The sequence below is a fragment of the Paralichthys olivaceus genome, chromosome 15 (genome assembly GCF_024713975.1).
Source record: "Paralichthys olivaceus isolate ysfri-2021 chromosome 15, ASM2471397v2, whole genome shotgun sequence".
Lineage (NCBI taxonomy): Eukaryota > Metazoa > Chordata > Actinopteri > Pleuronectiformes > Paralichthyidae > Paralichthys > Paralichthys olivaceus.
In genome coordinates this window covers 5,777,132-5,795,000 of record NC_091107.1, presented here as the reverse complement: position 1 = coordinate 5,795,000, position 17,869 = coordinate 5,777,132, and the positions used below count along the sequence as shown (strand labels likewise).

The 17,869-nt window shown below is 42.1% G+C and overlaps 2 protein-coding genes and 1 long non-coding RNA gene across 6 annotated transcripts in view; 2 read left to right on the top strand and 1 right to left on the bottom strand.

Moving 5' to 3' along the window:
• The window catches only part of aifm5 (apoptosis inducing factor mitochondria associated 5), a 7,628-nt gene extending 4,587 nt beyond the window's left edge, over positions 1–3,041 (top strand). For both annotated transcript variants that reach the window (XM_020097407.2, XM_020097408.2), the window contains exons 14-19: positions 57–133; positions 339–456; positions 664–762; positions 988–1,063; positions 1,175–1,279; positions 1,568–3,041. In XM_020097407.2, coding sequence (XP_019952966.2) covers positions 57–133; positions 339–456; positions 664–762; positions 988–1,063; positions 1,175–1,279; positions 1,568–1,601 — 509 coding nt within the window. In that variant the 3' untranslated portion in view covers positions 1,602–3,041. The remainder of the gene's footprint in view (positions 1–56; positions 134–338; positions 457–663; positions 763–987; positions 1,064–1,174; positions 1,280–1,567) is intronic.
• liat1 (ligand of ATE1) overlaps positions 1–6,773 on the bottom strand; it is an 8,832-nt gene extending 2,059 nt beyond the window's left edge. Inside the window, exons 1-6 of one of the 3 annotated variants that reach the window (XR_011246219.1) lie at positions 5,313–6,767; positions 5,096–5,236; positions 3,959–4,369; positions 1,545–1,675; positions 1,170–1,458; positions 116–477 (exon numbers count right to left, since the gene is read on the bottom strand). Coding sequence is in view for 2 of the 3 variants with exons in the window: in XM_020097409.2 (XP_019952968.2) it covers positions 3,864–4,369; positions 5,096–5,231 (642 nt within the window). In the remaining variant the exon portion in view is untranslated. Of the gene's footprint in view, positions 1–115; positions 478–1,169; positions 1,459–1,544; positions 1,676–2,497; positions 4,370–5,095; positions 5,237–5,312 lie in introns of those variants that run through there. The other 2 variants (XM_069539859.1, XM_020097409.2) reach the window with 2 other exon arrangements.
• Positions 6,774–10,118: 3,345 nt separating this feature from the next.
• Positions 10,119–16,099, top strand: LOC109635751 (uncharacterized). The gene is made up of 2 exons (XR_002203151.2): positions 10,119–10,504; positions 15,412–16,099. It is a non-coding gene; the product is annotated as an uncharacterized lncRNA (long non-coding RNA).
• The last annotated feature ends 1,770 nt before the right edge of the window (positions 16,100–17,869 follow it).

Here is a 17,869-nt window from a genome sequence, read left to right as displayed (position 1 = left end):
ACAGGATTCCAAAGCTGTATGATTTTTTCTTGTGTCATCTTCTGTTCTTCCACCAGGCATCATCCCAAACTCTGAGGTCCTGAGAGGCAGTAACGTAAAGATGGATGCAAAACACTTTGTACATGTTGACAAAGTCAGTTCGTATTTATTACAACCTGATTATCTACATCTCATTCTGTGCCGTCATTCTCAACATGAACCTGAATCATCTCGGATGTTTTGCTAATACAATTCAACCCCAACACGTAGAGTGGGTTTCCAGGGCCTCAAACAGAAAATTAACAGTACAATAAAATATTCTGCACTCATCAGTGTCCTCCTGTGTCTCCGTCCTGCAGTACATGCGCACCAACGTCCCTGATGTGTTCTGTGGGGGCGACCTCGCCACCTTCCCCCTGGCGATGGCCAAAAACCGAATGGTCAACATCGGACACTGGCAGATGGCACAAGCACATGGTGATGTAGAGTCACAAAGCTCTGAATGCAGAATCCGGAAAAAGTCGTTTAATTCTGGTCTTTTATGATATGATGTAATGTAGCCTATATCATGTAGAAAGATAAAACACTATAATGGTAAATAGTTATTAGAATTATGATTATAAACCCTCATTGTCTGTTATTTGATCTTAACATTTGCGTCTTTTTTTCTAAATGGTTGTTTAGGGAGAATAGCAGCTCTGAACATGCTGAATAAACCGACTGAACTCAACACAGTTCCTTTCTACTGGACCGTCCTACTGGGTAAAACAATCCGATATGCAGGTGATAGCACGCACACACACGCACACAGACACACACAAACACACACTAATGCATATGTTTGTGTGTATTTTTGTAGTTGACATGACTGTGGTAGTTTGGACTCTTTAATCAAAGAGAGCAACAGTAACAATTCACTGTGTGTTCAGCTAACAGCTTACACTCTGATTATTCTGAATGACGCACCGACCACCACTGAATGTATGTGATGTTGTTACTCTGGTGCAGGTTATGGGGAGGGATACACTGAGATTGAGATCAAAGGAAAGTTTGAGGACATGAAGTTTCTGGCATTGTACATCAAGTAAGCTGAGAAAAACAAACTGCTGATGTTCTCAACAAAAAAATACATCTTGAATTGGAAAAAGAACATTTCTCCTTCACCAGATGTGTATTTATATTTTTCTCACCTCAGGAACGAGGAAGTTATTGCCGTGGCGAGCCTCAACTATGACCCAGCAGCGTCGGCCGTAGCTGAGAGGTTCGCATCAGGAAATGTCATCACGAAGAAAGAGGCTCAGTATGTAAAGTCTTTCTCTTTCTTTCTTTCTTTCTTTCGAAGGAAGAGGCTCAGTTCATTGCACTAACATGGGGGAGGCTGGGTTCATGACTCATACTGCAGCCAACCAATAGGGGGCACACCAGATGTTTTGGCTTGACTTTCGGGGAGCTGTCATGTCATCCATCTTTGTATACAGTCTGTGGTTGAAAGCAGCATCTGGATGTTTCTCACTTTGTTGTACTGTTCATGTATTTTTCAGAATCTCAGATGTGGATATAAAAACCTGTGGTGTCTTCTTCCTCACAGATCAGATGATCTGAGCTGGCTGCAGCTGTCCTGATCTACAGCTCTCCTCTCATGTTCTCAACAATGTCGGCGTGAAGCCTTCGTCCTTCATCTGTCTCTTCTTCATCACTGCTCTCGCCGAAGACAGAGAGGGAAGACGTTATGAAAACATTTGAGTCAGAAGAGACAGACCTCAGTTATGATGTTGACCACAGTGAAGTTTCCTGCTCTGTGTGTTGCTGCAGGTTGTGTGGATTTCATCCGTGCGTCACACAGTCAGTGTTCATGTGAGGCGGACTTCACCGTGCACACAACAGATACCTCAGATGGATGCAGATTTTTGGGACTTTTTAATATTTTGTATCATTTCATCAGATTTTATCTTTTTATTTAATTCATGGATTTATGTCTCCAGAGGTATTTCAGTAACAGTGCAGTGACATCGCATTTGAGAAGCTCCAGTCAGATTTTAAAGACGATGTGTGCCTTTCTACTTGGATGGGGCTGCTGGGAAAACACAAGTGACCTTGATGCCCACTGCGACCGCGTACATGCTACGGTCAGTGAGTCTGTCTGGGGGGGGGGGGGCTCTTTGATGCATAGATGCTGAAACAGGCAACGGGAACAAAACCCACCGACGGGAAACAATGAGCCTTCCGAGAATGGAACACAAAGGCAGTGGGACAAAGTGTCCACAAAAGAAGTGCTGTGTTTTTCTCTCTTTCTCTCTGCTGGTGTGTCACTGTCTTTACTTCACACCTGTTGTTCCACCTCCACGTTTACTTTGAGCTCAGCAGCTCGTCTCATTTTCACTGTATCGCCACAGTTCCCACTTGTGCAAACTTTTTAAGGATAATATTTGATAGAATTTAAATCATAATAATATTTATTAATTTTCTTTATAATCAATTGAGAAACTGTTACAAGCAAATGGAAAATTATTACCCAATATTTTTTGTCATTTATCTGTTTTTTTATTGGCTAACAGAGCACATTAAATACCTGGAATCAAGGTTCTTCAACACATTGATGCGGAAATCAGTCACGGTAAGGTGACAGATCATTAATGATAGATGAGGTACATTCTGTTGCACAGCTTGTTTAAGCTGAAAGTAGAATCATATTCATTCTTTTGTTCATTTTACTGGCAGAAGACAACAGCACCTAGATTTCCCTGTAATCTCACATTTTTCTGAGGATTGCGTTCAAAACAAAAAGCTGAGCAGCTTCACCCAAACTATTAATTATTACAGAGAGTCATTGAGCACAATGCATATTCTTCATGTTTTGTTCTCCAGAGGATTTTTAGTGAAAGATGCAGCTCTCGTATGATTAAGAACAATCCTGAATATTAGTCCTTTCATTCACCACCTTTGTTGAGCAAAGTGAATCCTGATTCCCAGATAGAAAATAACAAGGATGTTACTTGTCTTTTAAACTTTTTTGTCCTGCGTTTCACTTTGTTCACGAATAACAAAACATCTCAGTCACCACAGCTCTGTCTCCTTTTGTATTCATTGACTCATCAGTGTTGGAGCTTTTCATTCACTCAGGAAACGTGTGACCTCTCTGCCCCCTGTCGTCCAGCAGCGACTCAGCACAGGCAGGAAATACCAACTATAAATAATGTGTCTCTCTGTAAATGAGTCTTATGTTACCTCATCATCACTTACACTGAAAATATCATTATTAATATATTGTTGAATCAGGGAGGACATCAAACTACATACTGGACCAAATATGTAGGTTTTAAACTGCCTGCCTTTTTGTTTGTCTCATATAGTTAAAAATACAGAGCAGCAAGAAATGAGAGAAAAGAATATCCCTGCATATTGTTCCACCCAAAAAAATAAAATAAAACATTGAATGAGCTTTTAAACACTTATTATTTTACAGTGTGACTAAGTAGTATCAAATCATTTTAGTCACATTTCAATTTTAATTAAACCAATTTGAAGAAAAAAAATCTAGAAATTGATATTTTATGGTTCTTACTTTCAACCCCTTTCTTTCTCTCTGACTTGTGGATATGGAGGAGTGGGACATTATCCTGATAGTGTTTCAGTCCTGAATTATCACATCCGGGACTTTCCGCAAGTGTTGCATAAGTTATAAGCACAAGATAAACTCTGAATAGGCCTATTCAGGTCCACTGTGGATGTGTTGGTCTGTAGCTGCCAGAGAAACATTTCTATCGGCTGTTTTAAAAAGTACAGAACTGGCAGCTCATTCTGAGTTCGTCTTCAACGGCAGCAAAAGATCCTTACTCATGTGCCTCAATCTGTTTTACACTGTTAACAAATAAAGCCTGATATGATTAAATGTGGTTTGCCTCTATACTTAAGTGTGTGCTCAATCGCTGTAATGATGCAGTCTCCTGATGGAAAGATTCAGTCAAAGCCTTTTTCTCACCGTGCACTTTAGGAAGAATCTGTCTCAGTGCATCCTGGCTTTCTTTCAACTCAGTGTCTCTGTGTGTGATGTAACGCTGCCGCCTGTTGGCCCTGTACAGCTCCAGCCTCTTCTCCTCAGCCTGGGGGTCCTCCAGTCCTCCCTCCCACCTCAGGCTCTCCCTGGCCTGGGTGCTGAGCTCTGACACTGCTGGAGCTCCACTGCCGCTGGGTTTGTTTGCTGCCCTCAGGGGGGCTGGTGAATTCTTAGGGTGTTTTTTGCTCCTCCAGCCGCTGCCAGCGAACTGTTCTCCACTATTCTTACCTGTAGCTGTGAGCTTGGGCAGCGGGGCTCGGGGCTGAGCGGGACTCTGAGGGGTCAGCAGAGAAACTGGCAGGGTCTCAGGATGCAAAGGCACAGTGTGAGGTTTCTCTGTCGGGAGAGCAGCAGGCAAAACAGAGGGTTTAGATTACTAATGACTGCCTCTGGATGTAGAGGGCTCATGCTTGGTTTAGAGTAATGAGCTGTGACACTAGGGGCCTATTCTACATTGTGTGACCTTCATTTAAACTGCAGTAGTAATAACACAATATGGTCAGTTAAAACTAATTTTAGTGGAAGCTATTAAAGAGGTTTTAGGGATTTTGATGAATTGATAAATATTATAATTACTTTTCTATGTGAAATCCTAAAGTCCCAAATATATTTTTCCAATCCTCCAATTCTGTGAGTGGAAAGCGTGAGAATTACATTTTTACTTCGAAGGCAATTGAAGAACTTACGTGTACTTATGTGTAAAGTAATTTCAAAGCACAATTAGAGCTTTTCAGCAATTTGTTTTGGTTTTACTAGAGACAGAATAAACCAGACGATGTGTTCCTTTGTAAATAATTAAATAATCACAATAACGACTGACTGACTAAAATTATGACTCAATATCCTAACATTTCAAAAAGATGAGTTAGTAAGTCAAACAATGACTTCATATACCAAAGTACTGACCTAGTGCCTCAGAATAATGACATGCTATCTCATAATTTCGATTCACTCACTCATAATGTGAACTTTTCAGTGTCATAACTTTGATTTAGCAGTCAGGTTTGTATCTGTCACAGGCTTCCAGACTCTGGTCGTACTAGAAAGTGAGTAGTTGTTCACCTTGACGTGTGTTTTCTGGAGAAGTGATGGAAGCAGCGGTTCTCTTCCTTTTCTTCTTCTTCTTCTTCTTCCTGTTCTTCTCGCTGTCACAGTGACTGTTTGACTGGAGCCGTGTACAGTCTTTGTGTTCCGGCATCGTGTCTGTGCAGAGAAGAACAAGTGAGCTGAGGCTGAGGACGATCAAATGATGCGACGTTGAACAGACACGTTCACTCACAGGAGGCGGAAGTGAAGCAGCTTCGGTCCGTAAACAAACTAGTTCACTAACTTCATGATTTAAAAACAAAAAGAAAACGATCGTGGAAGAAAACGTGTGAATTGTTCCGCTTTGTTTTATTTCCGGAACAAAAAGCTTTTCCACGACCACGCTTCACTGCCGCGTTGCCCGGTGACGCGTGACCATGGCAACAGGACACGCCTCTGACAAGCGAGGCGGAAGTGAAGAAATGAGCGGAAAGCGGAAGTAGAGCTGGAAGAACACACAGCACAGAGGACCCGGTGGAATTTAATGGTTACACAAGAAGTACAAATAAGGAGCCCGGAGACAGAGAACGTCATGGACACACAAATACCACAAGGAAGTACAAAAGTATCACAAAGGAGTACCACAGAGATTCACAAGACTTCCACAAGGAGACACAGAAGTGTGCAAAACACTTTACAACAAAAAGTAATCATATAGAGACAACATTATGACAAGATAGACACAAAAGTTACATAACAAAGTATCACAGAATCAAAGTTACCATAAAGAGACACAAAAGTATGCAAAACAACTTTAGAGACTACAACAATACCACATAAAGGGATACAAGTACTTTGAAGAGGGACACAAATACCACACAAAGTACTCTAAGTGGACTCAATTGCAAAAAAAAAAAGTATCCCAGAGAGAGAAAATGACCACAAAGACATGGAGCTATGTCAACATGACACAGAAGTAAAGAAAAAATGTCAATTGCATAGACTCAAAAAACCCACAGGGACACAAAAACTACCACAAAAACACTCAAAACTAACAAAAAGACCCCAAACTACCACAAACAAATACAGGACGGAGAAACAAAAGTGCCAGAGGGAGGCACTTGGTATTTATATACTTCAGGGTATGCTGAGGGATGTGGGCCTTGTACATAATTGTATTACTATCACATTGAATATTTGAATTCAACAACATTTTAAATGTTTGTCTTCTGTAACTTGTGAATACAAATCTATCCTTAGTTTTTGTTGCTCTGGACTGCAGAGTCACAGGGTTATTCCCTGTTGTTTTTAGTTTTTCATCTTAGGCCCGATACCATGCTGCACTTTATAAAAAGCTTGATTCGACTGTTAAATGAGTGATGTTTAGTTCACCCTCTGGAATTAATCGTCAGACACTGTGACTGACAAAAACAGATTTGATCAATCCAAACAGAAATTTCATCTGCATGCTTCTGTCGTCACAGTGCAAATACATATCTGTACAAGCTGGAACACGTGTGATCTTTAAATGAAACCAGAGCAGGGAGAGACCTGCTGGTCCAAACTATTTAAAGCCCTGGAAATGAAACTTGAAATTGACGATACTGATGAAGTAGGAAACTGGACAGACGTGGCTTTGAGCTGTAGACACAACAATAAAGACCAGGGAAGAGATGATTGTCAGTGCACTCATAAAGGTTCATATATTTATATAATACTTCATTTCTGAGTAAATCAGTTGGGGTCTGCATAGGTTTCAAGTGAGCAAATATAACTTACAAAAGTTAAAACAAGAAATAATACTGTCTGTACCTGATGAACTGTTTAATCCCCGCTAAACTACTTATCTTTATTAATGTTTTAAGTCTTCCTTTTTGTTTTTCAAAGAAAAAAAACACTGCACAAACATGGGGGAAATGCAGTGTGTGTGTGTTTTTAATTATGTGCAAGGAACTGAAAATGATTAGTGAAACTTCCAAGAAAGTGCCTGGGGATTTATATGTTGCCTCTGACAGCATTCACAGCACGCAGTGTGGTATTTCCCAGGGAGTTTCCGTCCTATTCCTGTACCACAGCACCCAGTCCCCCACATGTTCCTCTGTACAGTTAACACACACATACGCGCTGATTTTTCAACATATGGACATTTGAAGCAGAGTTTGTGACCTTTAGTCAATGAGAAACTAAACTGGACTCTTGGGTTCTGTGTCGTGTCTGTTGTTAAAACGGTGCTAAGAAACGTTCTGCATATTTGAGTCTCACACTATCGCATTAACAGAAAACACAAACGCAAAAGTGACAACACAACTACAAAAGCCACACAATGGAAACTTAATCACAATGGAAATGCTTGGAACACCCAAAAAGGAAAAACTGTACTTGTTTCTTTGTCAACATCCGCCGTCGCTCTTATCCATTGTGGTTGTTTCCTGTTTGTGACTTTTGTGATTGTGTTATGTCTTTTGCGGTTGTGTTGCTGCTTTTGTAGTTGTGTTGCGGCTCTTTTGGTTGTGTTGTGGCTCTTTTGGTTGTGTTGCAGCTCTTTTGTTTGTGTTGTGGCTCTTTTGTAGTTGTGTTGCGGCTCTTTTGGTTGTGTTGTGGCTCTTTTGTAGTTGTGTTGCGGCTCTTTTGTAGTTGTGTTGCGGCTCTTTTGGTTGTGTTGTGGCTCTTTTGAAGTTGTGTTGTCACTTTTACGTTTGTGTTGTGTTTTTTTCTTAGATTGTGTTGTGGCTTTTGCATTCGTACCTTCAGTGATAAAGGAAGACAGAGGATAATGCTGAGTCATAGAGGACACGTCACATTTGTTCATGCAGAAGTGACAAAGGTCACATTGACATGCAGACGTGACACAGGTGTTTTTAGATCCCTGATCGTTGTCGTCACTGACTCCACAAAAACAAAATCTGATGTTCACACAGTTCTACAGGAAAAACATTAATATCCAACACAAGGCACATTCAGCTTTAACTACTGCACTTATTTCTATGTTCCTGCAACCTTTGGCCCACAATAGGCTATTTATTCCCCAGGTCAGGTGATTGGTGGCGTTTGAACCATGCACCAGCTCACGTCTTGTTCTGATGATCTTGCGAGTCATGAATGTCGTTGGGAGGGGGGGGCGGACAAGTGACTTGCACACTTCTCCATCTGGTGCAGACATCAATACACAAACAGATCTTAGGTTTCCGTGTAAGTGAACTGGCATCTGTTTGCAAGACTGTTTTTCAAACAACAGCTCAACAGCTTTTGCAAAACATGCAAAATTGGATTTCATTTGGAAGAGACCTACATGTACATGAAAGCTCCCGGAATTTCTACCCAGAAGATGTGACTGTTTTACAGAAGTGGGTTTAATTTTGCCGGCATATTTCCAGGCACTGTAGATATCTGAGCACAGACAGTTTTCAGAGAGCAACTGGATCATCTGACACCATTAAATAGGTCCTTCTGTGTTGTATATTTTGAGTAACGCTGAAATTAGTAAATGTTATGTAATCATTTTCATGATACAGACATTTTACTGGGGGGACGGCAGGAAGAGCTCCCGTAAAAAGTCTAAAAACAGCTTGGGTCTTGTAATGAGGATCACTGGTTCATTTTCACCCTCATAAATAGAGGACATTGTTTTGGATTGCTAAGCACTGATGGTCACAGGTTACCAGCTAGCTTTCTACAGACACAGCATCATATCTCTGTGTTAGGAGGCCATTAAAGCCTTGTGGGAAATGCAATGACATGCAAAGAATTCAGGAATTTATCAAGGTCGAAACCAGACGAGTGGTTTTACTGTTTCCTGCCTCACATTTTAAATCTGACAGGTCATGGTGAATCAACTTTCACTTAATGATTGCGTAATAAAAAATATCTGTGTTTTTCTAAAAGAAGGCAGGGGAAGGAAAAGACACGGGAATGAGACAGCGGATTTGGTCTTGTGTGGATTTGCTGTGTCAGGTGACCGGGTGAGGACGCAGCTTCTCAAACTGCAGAAAGCTTAAAGCTGCAGAGTGACAGGCCAGAGAGAGAGAGAGACAGAAAAACTGTAGAGTTGCCGTACAGTCCTTGCTTAGTGTGTGTGTGTGTGTGTGTGTGTGTGCGTCAGTGAGAGGCTAACAAGTTCACTTCGACCTGCTGATGTTTCTGGAGGCCATTTGCAGACTCTTGTGCCGTCTTGACACAGTGTGACTTTTGTGCAATTAGAATCAGGCTCAAACTGACACCTGAAGAGCTGCTTTGTCAGCAGAGCTCATGTGTCGTAATTTTCTTTCTCTCTGGGACTTTCTACTCGATTAGTCAGAAACATAGTTTTAAGATTAAGGCCTGTTGCTGATGTTTGTGAATTTGTTATGAAAACGTGTGGTTGCCGTTCACACATTTGCTTCAGCTGCTGAGTTGACAGACTTAAATTTACCTAATTTGAAAACAAGACAGTCAGATAATAGAACAGATGATACTGAGACATGATGTAGCCATGTTTCTCATGTTGAGTCTCACGTGTATTTGAATAATTATATTTGTTGTACATCTTGTTAATTTCTCTCCTGCATCTTGAGCTAATGTATTTTACAACCTTATTTTTGGGGGGGTGAAATGTCCGTATGTATAAGCCCTCTAGGGCTTTTCATTTTTTCATCTCACCAGCAAAAACTTTTTTTAAAATAATCCTAATACAGTATATTAATAATGTATAGTGAGTGTGCAAACACAGTAGAACTAATTGTTCAACCAACTGAAAGATGAATTAAGTATAGCTCATTTCAAACTGTGCAAGCGTCAACAGAGATAAACAGATGAGTCATTGACAGGTAATAAACATTAAAGACACAATATACAGGAACATAAATGGTAAAAAATAACTAAACAGGATGAAATAAAAACAAATAGAGGTGTGAGACTGCAGTAAAAATAGAAAATTACTAAACATGTCGCAGGCATTAATAGTTTTTACTGCTTTTGGTGTTTTGAGGGGAGTCGCCCTGCGTGTGCGCGTCAGGCCTGTGCCGAGTCTGACGTCCTCTCTTCGTAGGTGCTTACGTCATGACGCTGCCAGCTGATCGGAGTGGGAAACCGGGTGTGTGTCTGACTTGTGTGTGAGTGTGTGTGTGAGAGAGAGAGAGAGAGAGAGAGAGAGAGAGAGAGAGAGAGAGAGAGAGAGAGAGAGAGCGAGAGGAGTGGAGCAGGAGTTGGGTAAAAGGGGCTGAAGTCCTGCGTCTTCTCCGCCGCAGCCGCTGCGCGTAAAAGTCGCCTCAGATCCACAGATTGAACCCGGTGCCAAACCGTGTTTTACGCCGTGAATCGTTGTGCGGTTGAAACAAACCAACTGACAGCGACACACCCTGCTGAAGCTCCGGGACTCCGCCGAGCAGTGGCCGAAGGAGGAAGCCTGAACTCCGCCGGGTCCGCTCGGGATGGGCTGTCCACGCCGGAGCGACCCGGCCGCCGGTCAAGGTGGGGCTCAGTACTTCAGTGTGTGCGTGTGCGTCTCTGCCGGCGATATGCGTGTTCCTGTCCGCATGATTTAGCCCGTGGCGGCTCGATGACCTAGTTTGCGTGGAAACGACAACTGGGATTCATCCTTCATACGACTTTATGAAGTCAAACATCACCTCTGCAGGTCAGATGTTAGTTTTACAGCGTCAGATTGTCGAGGTTATGGATGTGATGTGATTGGAGTTGAGGCTCAAGGCCTGTGTGTGTGTGTGTGTCACATCATCCAGGCCCACTGACTGACACTACAGGATTTACGGGCAACCTAGAAATTTGACATTTTGCCACCATAACCTCTGAGCTCCTGCTAAAATGTAATCCAAAGTCATATCATTGACACTGTGAAACTGTGGGCAGAGACTTTGTTAAAGTGCTGCATGGACTATTCCACCGATGAAGAGATGAATGAAACGTGCTAAATAGTCAGGATAATATCTGAATTAAAACAGAAACGGCCTGTTAAAGATTTACAGACTTTCATGTAATGTTCCAATCTATTATATGTCATAACTACCACAGTACATTCAGAAAAACCATGATTCTGGTGCTCAATCTTCGAGAAAAATCATCCAGTCAAATGTCGTATTTTTAGACCATAAGCAGACGTTGCAGTTGCAAGTTGAGGTCTGCACTAGTGGAATCCAATCTTGTCAAAATGTGTCCGTGTTCAAAGCCTCTTAAAATCTGCTGAGCTCATAACAGGCCCGAGGAATAAGCCTGAGCTAGAGTAGGGGATAGGTGAAAATCTAGGAGAATATCTGAGGCAGAGTCTTCTCTGAGAAAAGTGGTGACGGCAGCACTCATGTGGCGGAGGATCCTTCAAATGAAATAATTACACCAGTTAGTTATCGAAGATGTTTGTCAGAATCAGTTTAACATTCCTGAAGCGGGTGACGTAACAAAGTATTTAGGCCTCCCTGTTCACCTCTGGGTCTCCTCAGCTCGGATACAAGTCTTTGACAGTTCTACTCTTATTAAGCTACATGAAAGGTTTTAAAAGCAGAGTTAAATTAAGTATGAGAAGTCTCTCTTTGGGATAAATGCTTGTGGGGGAGGGAGGGAGGGAGCTGTAGTATATATTACATCGATGGAGCCTGTCTTATATAATTGTACAGCCAGAGTTCAGTGCACCGGTAGGAATGCTCAATAGGCTGTGTCACGAGCTGCATTTCTGCCACTGCAACCCTGGAGTGTGACATAAGCCACTCCGTCAGCGAGGATCACATGGCAGTGGCAGCGTGTCAGTTAAAAAGCAACTCGTAGTCGTCTACATGTGTTTGTCCTGTGTCCAGGCAAAACCCAGCAACCTCGCCCGTGCCGTGCTGTCTCCCAGCCTTGCGTTTGCAGAAGTGAAGCCATTTTGCTCAACTTGGGTTACACCCTTCATTCCTATTGCGTGCCTTGTCATGGGAGGATGGGGCAAGAAGGGATGTGTTATGTAGGTTCAGTCTTTTCAGAGAAAATGGCACAGACTGCCTGAGGAGGGGCTTACAGGCCTCGTACATTAAACCACCTCCCAGGATGTCATGAATTCAGAATGGTATCCGGTAAGCAAATAAAAACACGTCGTGGTGATCTCAGGGTTAACGGGAGATGGCCTTTTAAAGTCCAGCGAGCAGCAGAGCACCGCACTAAGGTCAGAGTGTTGCCAAAGCCACCACCCTTTCCCTGTCTTTGTCCCCATTCCCAGTCTGAAATGATCAGTGTATGTTGAAGACTACAATCTGGGGCAGTAAACACTCCATGTGGGCCACACCCACAGCAGAGGAATGCACCTGAACTAATGTATGTCATTGACGCACAACGGTTCATTATCATGTGTGAGTATATGCAAATCTGTAAATCTGTCAATTCATGTGATAAATCTGCAGTTCCTCATATTTTCACCAGATCGAGGTTGTAGGTATCTTATCTCATCGCCTCCTGTGGTATTCTCACACAACAGCGTCACCACGTGAATGAAGAGACCAAACGAGTGGTCACGAAGCACAGGAAGACGTCTGTCTGTCCCTTTCTGACGGGGATCTGTCTGTCCCACCCTCCATCTTACACATTCTGCTCAGCTTCTATAGGAGTGCGCTGCTTCTACCTATATTTTCTGTGTTACACAACTTCAAGCTCCCTTGATAAACACATTCAAACTCCGCTCTGGCATTTTGTGGCTAAGGCTCGATGAGACATCCTCCCAAATGTCAATAATTCCTCTTTTCTGTGTGCACGGTTCATTCACACCCTGTTTACACACATCACTCCTCTTTCTCTCAGACACGCACATCCTGCCAATTCCACTCCAGCTTGTCTTTTCCTCTTTCTTACCCTCCCTATCAAGCTCAGCTCTTTTGTATATCAGACTGTGTGTTATGTCTTTTTACACTGTTGCCCCTGTATAAAAGCCTGTCTCAAGGCCTTCCATGCCGGCTGTTATGTGGCTCTGTCTGCCTCCCTCGCTCCATCAGGACAGAATGAAAGAGTAAGAGAGAGGGGGAGGCGTGAGGTGCAAAAAAAAAGAAAGGCGAAAGGGAGGTGAGGGTGAACCTGATGGTGAAGCCACGTCCGCCTTGTCTGGTGCAGACCAGATGTAGACAAGCACACAGAGTGGGGATGGGTGAAGGATAGAGGGATGGAAAAGGAGGAGTGGAGGAGACCGTGCGAGCCCACAGCAGCCGGATGGAATTTCTAACATACGCAGCTGGAATGTCAGGAATGCAGGACAGTCTGATCTGACCGAGAGAGAGAGAGGTTGGAGGGGACAGACTAGTCAGGAAAGACTGGAAGAGAAGAAGAAGAGGAGGAGGAGACATGGGAAATGGTGGCACAGCTAAAGGGTCTCAGGGTTCAACACTGGCCGTCATTGTGAACCTAAAGATACAGAGTCGCCGTTTGTGGAGGCAGTGACACGCTATGGAACAAATCGCTAATTCAGTTTCAGTTTGAGGTTGTGGTAGCCTCAGTCAACAGTTAGGAGTGTCACTGGTCCTGTGTGTGGCCAGAGGACTTGTACTGCACGTCTTCCTGCCTGAATGCGTTCATACACTGGCGTGAGCGCGTGTAGAGCCCTGCGGGGGTGGGGCGGTGGTCCACCATATGATACTGCTGGGAAGTAGCTTTTCTTTCAGGATCTGCCGGCAACATTTTTTTTGCAACGAACACTGGAAACAAAGAATCAGTTTATGAGTCATCTTCAAGATTCCAAAAAATCGAAAGGTCATGAAATTTGGTCCAGATACACTCAGGGTGCCCAGTTTTGTTGACTTGTGTACTTACATTATCCAAAATGTGTCCAACAATGTTCAAATGCAGATAAATCTCCCTTTCATTTTGGCCGCCTTTTAATTGCATCATATTCACTCTACCCGTCTCTGCTTTAACATCCGAGGCAAATGACGTATGACGAAAGAAAAACTCACTGCTAGCCAGTAAGCCAGTCTACGTGTTCGTAATGAATCATGATTATTCGTCGCCATTTGCTCCATGAAGTGAATAAAACTTTATCACATTACCTCATTCGTGAACACGACCGGCACGGGAGTTACGTCAGGTAGATTTCAGTGGCAATTGTGATGAACTCCCATGATCCCATGGGGCTTCACAACATCATCAAACAAGGTGTTTTGGTTTTATTTTGATCCAGGGGCCCCTAGTGGCTTAGATACTTATTGTACGTTTGAAAAATGGTACTAGCAGATATCTTCTAGTGTTTTTTTAAAAGATAAAGAGTAGTAGATTTAGTCAAGGACAATTTTATTTGTGTCACAAGTCAGAACAGGCAGTCAAACCGTCTGCATGACTCACCCATTTAAAAAAAGGTTGATATGTGTCATGTAGATACATTTGTCAGAAGGTGGAAGAAAGTCTTATCAGTGTTTGTCCATGTACGTGTAATATTAATGATCTCTGTTATACGTCTGAAGTGACTCTCCGACACGCTCAGGATGACGCCTAACTAAAATCCAAACCAAGTGTGAGACAGTTATTTTTCCCCAGCGGCCATGTCTGTAAAACCTTCATAAGTCTGGTTGATTGTGACCCACCCTCCCCTGCTGTGCGCCGTCTGCAGGCCACAGGCCGCTCGAATACCTGAGATTATTCTGCTTCTCCTTAGAACAGGAATGTACAGCATGTGTTACTCATCGTCAAGCGGAGAAGTGGAGCATGTCCTCAATGTCTCCGGATCACCGCAAGATTACATTCTTTGAACGCAAGAAAAGCACAGACATGCTTAAGCTTTACACGCACTCGTCGATCGGTGCGTAACCTCTCTGTGAATGTTCTATTTTCATTTAATTCTGGGAAAAACCCAATAGATTAATAGATTGATCGATTATAAATATTATAGTTGTTTTTTCAAAATAAAGGTCATGCTAGCTGTTGTGGTGTTGTACTTCAGCTAACACGCTCAACATGACGGTGCTAAAATGCTGATGAGCAAATCAGACGAGGACTTCCGCAAGGATTCTGGGATCTTTCATGTAAGTGGCTGTCGACTCCACTTGCTCGTGCCTCGTAACCACGGTAACTGACATTAAGGAAAAAAAGAAGGAGAGTTTCTCTGGAGGCCGGCGTCTGATCCGCAGCATCATAACTGAGAGAACATCTAAGAATTTCTTGCCGGTGCTGTGTAACATGCAGAGGCTGAGCTGCTGATGCATGTTTCCCCCTCTGGTGATCTGACACATGATCCTGTGTGTATCTCTCCTGTCGTTCTTACATATCACCTCGTTTCACCCACTTACTCACAGCTGATCGCACACACCACTGCACTCACTTTCTGTGTGTGTGTGACTGGCTGCAGGCCACCTCATACCCACGCTACGAGCTGAGAGTTTAGAGGGGAAGTTAAACTGACTCTTCTTCCTCTCTTTCTGCAGGAATCTGTGAGCAGAGGAAGGGAAGAGGAGTCGTGCCTCGTCCTCCGTCACCCCGGGCTGTCTGCTTCAAGCTCTCACGCTCACTGGCCGACTCCCGGCACCTCCCCTCGCACCCTCGGCCCCCAAATGGCTGACGCACAGCAGTTCTTCACTGGCGAGCTTTATGTTCCTGTACACATGCTAAAGCTGCCAGCTGAAGAACTGTTCTGGTCTGCCCTGCCCCGGACGACTCGAGGAGAGGAAGCTGACAGCTGAAGGTGGGAGGGGGACTGAGGAAGGAGGCAGTTTCACACACTCGGTAGTTAAACTGGACTTGTACAACCGTTATTTATATTCTTGTGCTAATCACATGTAAGGTTGTTAAAAATATTAATATGCTCTTGTCTAAGTTTAAGGGTGACAGATTTGCAACTTTAGTTTTAGTTAATGTGTCAAACTGGTAATCTGCTGGTTAAAAGCACCAATAAAGTATTAAAAGTCCTGCATATTATTTTCTTGTGTCCTAAATATTTACTGTAATGTAAGTTTTAAAATGTTTTAATGTTTTTTTTTCGCAAAGAGCTGCTGTCTGGAAAGTATAATTTCAAACTTCAACATTCTTCAGCTAATGACTGATGATTTTAATTGTTCGTCCATCCGTCTCTTATTCATCTGTATCTTCTGTGATATTAAACACATCTTGAGAAAACAGTTTGTCTTTGTTACATGACTCACATTACATTGACACTGCAAACATTAGCAATGGTGACTCTTGACTAGAAATGATTAAAACAGAGGCACAAAAAGAGGCAAATTAAAAAACATTTCAATCCTAATTTTTACTTTCAAGAGAGATCAGAGGAAATTAAGATGCTCTTGTTTAAGTTTAATGTTGACAGATCAGCAATAACTTCATGGTTATCTTATCTTTAATCTTCACATAAAAGGTCAATTAGCTGATCAGGGCCACATCCAGTTAGACTGTGACACATAGACCAGAAAGGGGAATCTGCTCTTCAGGGCCAATAGGAATTATCAGCTGCAAGGGTGGCTCGGGTCTGAGAAAGAAAGTGCACGTAAAGTGTCTGTGGGTGAAGGGACCAATCAAAGGATTTCTTTAAATTTAGAAATCATAAAGTCATCTAACTGGACGTCAATGATATAAACTATAGAAAAATGGAATTTAACTTCAGAGTTCATGTGCAGCTCATTTCATTTTCTGAATAAATCTCTTTATTCAATTGAAGATGAGATAAAACTGGAATGGGCCTTGGTGCATTTGGTCAAAACTTCCACTAGATGGGGATCTAATCTCTAAAACTAAGGTTTAAAAAAGTAAACAGAGTCAGTTACTAGCTCCTCTTGTGGATAAACACGGTATTAAATCTCTGATGTGCTGAATTCTCCATTTAGATGTAAGAAGAATTAAAAGCTGATATTTAACGGTCTTCATCCAGTGATATTTGAATGAGTCTTTCTCTTTCCCCAGTCCACTTGTTGTTAAGTTAGTTTATCAACTGCAGTTATGATTCATCGTTCAGAAAGTGCAAATATCATATACTCCACTGATATTTAAATAAAAAAACATAATTTCCAGGACATTTGCAGAAATCTTTAACAAAATCTAATCACACATTGTTCAAATCAAGAAAATTGTAAAATTACAAATGAAAAATCAGCAAAATGTCAAAGCAGAAGTATCTCAAGTTAAAGTATTAGTTGAGCACAATATCCTAGGACTGAGTGTTTTTCACAAATATTTCTGATGCATTAATATGTAACCACTCATTGCTGCATTGGAGCTCATTTTGATGCATAGGACTGTATACTGAGTATATTTACTGAATTGAAGTATCATATGTTGAGGAACTCTGAGTTGTTCCTTAACCCTAACCCTGTGTACTCCATTACATTTATTTGGCAGCTTTAGTAACAGTTGCTAACATTTGAATATATATACATATATCATCATAACAACACACTGCTAAAAATAACGTTATATATAACTAGGCCATCATGCAGCTTCATCAGCTACATAATTTAAAGGTTAATCACATATTAATGCATCAGTAATAATAATCAATATTTTAATACTGTTACATTCATGGTCGACTGCCCATTCGGTCTAGCATATCGACCCAAGCAACATTTTTGCATGTAATGAAAAAACACATGCTCCTATTACCTATTTTTGTACATATTGGTCAATCTTAGTGCCAGGGCTGCACTTTAGGTGGCGCTATTCAGCTAGAGAGACATTTCTAAAAGCTGCATGATTATAACATGATCCAGGTTGGTGAGAGAGAAAGAATGTGCCAATTTCAGAGAGAGAGAGAGAGAGAGAGAGAGAGAGAGAGAGAGAGAGAGAGAGAGAGAGAGAGAGAGAGAGAGAGTGAGAGAGAGAAACCATGTTAGCCTCCTTCAGGCTTCCTGGTAAGGTCTTATCACCATCCATGGAATTTTATTTTGAAAATCCAGC